The sequence below is a fragment of the Mesitornis unicolor genome, unplaced genomic scaffold (genome assembly GCF_000695765.1).
Source record: "Mesitornis unicolor isolate BGI_N332 unplaced genomic scaffold, ASM69576v1 scaffold35383, whole genome shotgun sequence".
NCBI lineage: Eukaryota > Metazoa > Chordata > Aves > Mesitornithiformes > Mesitornithidae > Mesitornis > Mesitornis unicolor.
This window is the reverse complement of record NW_010177270.1, coordinates 1-3437: the sequence shown is the minus strand read 5'-3', so window position 1 is coordinate 3437 and position 3437 is coordinate 1. Positions and strand designations below refer to the sequence as shown.

At 63.8% G+C, this 3437-nt stretch overlaps 1 protein-coding gene across 1 annotated transcript; it reads right to left on the bottom strand.

The window, feature by feature from the left end:
* Positions 1 to 763: 763 nt before the first annotated feature.
* TNK2 (tyrosine kinase, non-receptor, 2) lies at positions 764 to 2508 on the bottom strand (the record flags this gene model as incomplete). Its single annotated transcript, XM_010182024.1, has 6 exons — positions 764 to 858; positions 1185 to 1331; positions 1415 to 1541; positions 1617 to 1894; positions 2051 to 2203; positions 2296 to 2508. Coding segments are annotated over 6 exons (1013 nt in total), but the record flags the coding sequence as incomplete, so codon positions are not given.
* Between the last annotated feature and the right edge of the window lie 929 nt (positions 2509 to 3437).

The following is a 3437-nucleotide window of genomic DNA, read 5'->3' as shown; positions in this document are numbered from 1 at the left end:
AAACCGCCAGACCCTGGGCAAGAGTCATCCCTGGCGGCGGCGGCCGGGGAGAAAGCTGGTCCCTGCAGACACACAAATCCGGCCTGAATCACCCCGGGCCGTGACTAACGGCGATGGGGACAGGGAAGGGGGGGAGCCTTCCTCCTCACCCTCCCCAGGCTGAGGGGCCGGCCTCCTGTCTGTCAGTTGGATCCCTCTGGGGGGTACCGGCTGTCCCCAAGCTGGAGGAGTAAGGGCATGATGTGGGGACCAAAGGTGGCCGGGGAGGTAGAGGGGGTGGCCATCAGGGACCGAGGAGCAAAGCCCATAGCACTGGGGGTGACAGGTCATGTCGTCGTGGTACCTAGTCCCCGGTACCTCTCCCTGCTGGGTGACAGGGGCACGTCCCTGCCGCTATCAGCAGGGAGCGGCCCCGAGGTGCGCGGTTTCCCGGGGCAAGGCCGGGGCAAACCCACGGGTGCAGTGGGGTGAGTCAGCGGGGGTGGATGGTGCGGGCAGGGCTGTGCTGCCTATGGGCATGGCTGTGTCCCCACACCGGGGTGGCCCCAACATCTCCCAGGAGAGCGGGGACAGCTCTGCCCGCCTGTGGGGTACATGGCCAGGTGTGCTGGGGAGCTCTCCATCCCTGTCCCCGCAGCTCTGCCAGTGCCCACAGTCTCCCCGTTCCTGGGATCCCCTGTCTTCACGCAGGCTGGCAGCCCTGAAGCTGGCATCTGGTCCGTGTCCCCCCCATGCCATCCCTGCCAGCCCTCCCATGCAGTACCTGCCCTCGATGACCGTAATGATGTCATTCATCTGGATGTGCAGCTTGTCGGGCTCCTCAAAGTCCTGCAGCGCCCTCATGTCAGTGGGCTGGGCCTGGGGGGTAAGAGGGGTCAGGACAGGGGCCAGGTCCATCCCTGCCCTGTTTTGGGGCCATGCACAGCCCCACGCAGGGCAGGGTAGCACCCAAAATGGGCAAGAGACAGTATCACCGCCCCCAGCCCCTCAGCTGTGACATCTCTGGGGTGGGCAAGGGCAAGGTGGCCCTGTGGTCCTCCTGCTGTGGTGATGTCACTGCCTGTCACCTCCCAGCCAATGCCCCCCAGTCCCCTCCTGCCTTAGTGACACCCTTAACTCTGCCCATGCTGCAGCACCAGAGGGATGGGGTGCTGGGGCCCCTGTACCCCTCCCTGCTCACCCACCTCCACCAAGAAGTCCCGCAGGGCAACAAAGGTGGGTCGGTCCTCGGGTTTGTGCGCCCAACACTGCAGCATGACATTGTAGACGTCCTGGGGACAGTCCTCAGGCCGCGGCAACCGCTCGCCCTCCTTGTCTATCTTGTGCAGGATCTGCAGGGCAGAGGGTGCCGTCAGCGGGGCCCAGGTCCCCTCCCAGGGTGAGGCAGGGGGGCAGGTCCCGGCCATGCACCCACCTGGCTGCCGTTGAGGCCGATCCAGGGCTCCTGCCCGTAGGTGAACATCTCCCAAAGGGTCACCCCGAACATCCAGGTGTCGCTGGCATGGGAGAAGGTGCGTGTCTTCAGGCTCTCGGGAGCACACCTGCATGGGGAAGGACGTGAGCATCAGAAGGTCGTGGGTGCTGCACCCCCAGGTCCCCTTCTCCCTGAGGCTCACCAGGCAAAGGGGACCTTACGATGCTCCTGCATCACATAGTGGTCATCGTTCTTGGGCAGGGCCCGCATCAGTCCGAAGTCCCCGATCTTGACCAGCTCGTTGGAGGCCAGCAGGATGTTGCGGGCAGCCAAGTCGCGGTGGATGAAGCGCTTGGACTCCAGGTAGGCCATGCCCTTGGCCACCTGGATGGCGTACTGGCAGAGGGTGGAAATGAGGAAATGGCCCTGGTTCTTCCTCAGGCGGTCCAGGAGGGAGCCCAGCGGGGCCAGCTCTGTCACCTGGGCCATGGGGAGGAGACAGCAGGTCCATCAGGCCAGGGGTCTTCTTGTGCCCCCACAAGACCTGGGGTACAGACTCAGCCTGGCTTTACTTGCCCTGTTGTGTGCGACCCCAATGGGGTGGCATTGGGGTTGTCCCTGTTCCCCCACACTCACCATCTTCATGGGGTGGGAGAGCACCACGCCATAGAGGCGGATGAGGTTCCTGTGGTCCAGGGAGTGCATGGCATTCACCTCCCGGATGAAGTCATCCAGCGCCTCTGGCTGGCTCAGCACGTCCGTCTTCAGGCACTTCACTGCCACATTCAGCTATGGCCGAAACAGGGGTGAGCCCTGAAGCATCGTCCCCTCCCCAGGGGGTTCCGCTGCCCAGCTCCCTCCCACCATGAGCAGCTGCTCACCGTCTTGCCGGCAGGCGTGCACCACTCGCCGCGCCGCACGACACCAAAGGAGCCATCCCCCAACTTCTCGAAGAGAGAGAGGTCCCTCTCCCGCACGAGACAGGTGAGGGAGTGCTGGCCCCCGGCTTCGGGGGGTGGTGGCGTGGGGGGCTTGCGGAAGGTGCTCTGGGGCTGGGGCGGCAGCTCCGACTCAGGGCGCTTCCCACTGAACACCTGTGGGACACAGAAGTGGGCAAGACACAGGGTGAGATACCTCGGGTCTGCGAGTGAGCAGTGCTGGGCTGTACACTCTGGAACCTAATGATGACCCTTAACTGGTGGTTACCCTGGGCAGACTCAGGCTCTGCTCCTCCAGCTGCTTGCACATCAAGCTGCAATTTGGGCAGAGCGAGGGGGCTGTGACTCTCCCAGCAGACCCACGGTGCATCCTCAGCTGCCTTGGCAAACCAGGCCAGTAGCCAGAGAGCCCTGGACACTTCTTGGCCAGACCATGGTCACACCATGTGCCTGAGCATGAAGCTAAGTGAAACCCCCAGCTCGGGATGAGCGTGGTGACAAGTTCCCGCAGTGACCTGGGCCTTGCAATACGCGCTGCCCAGACGGGGATGGGTTCTCCCTGCATCTCCTCCCCCAGCCAGGACTGATGATGTGCACCATGGGCTGGGGTCCATTCCAGCCCTGGCAGCTGGGACCCACGCAGGGTGTGCGAGGGCCAGGCTCAGCATGTGGCCGGGGTGGGAGGTAGCATTTCTGCGCCCAGTGCAAGGCTGAGTCGCCTTCTATTAAAAGCCCATTCCAGCCCAGATGAGTCAGGCAGGGCACAGGCCACGACCCAGCGCCCAGCTGGCAAGCGCCTCACTCTTTTTGGGGTGCAAGGTGCCAGTGCAACAGCAGCAGCAGCTTTAGAGGGGATGGCATCAGGGGCACACGTGTGCATCCTGGGGTCTCCTGACTCACTGCGCTCCCAGCCTGCGGGCACAGAGCTATGCCCCCTTGCCGTGAGGGGTCCAGGCAGGGCTGCTGCCCACGGAGCCTGCGGGCTGTGTGGCTCGTTTGCTGCAAATGAGTTTCCTGGCAAATAGGCAATTCATGCGAGGGGAATGAATTTCCTGAGTGCAAGGGTGGCAGGGCCCAGGGAAAAG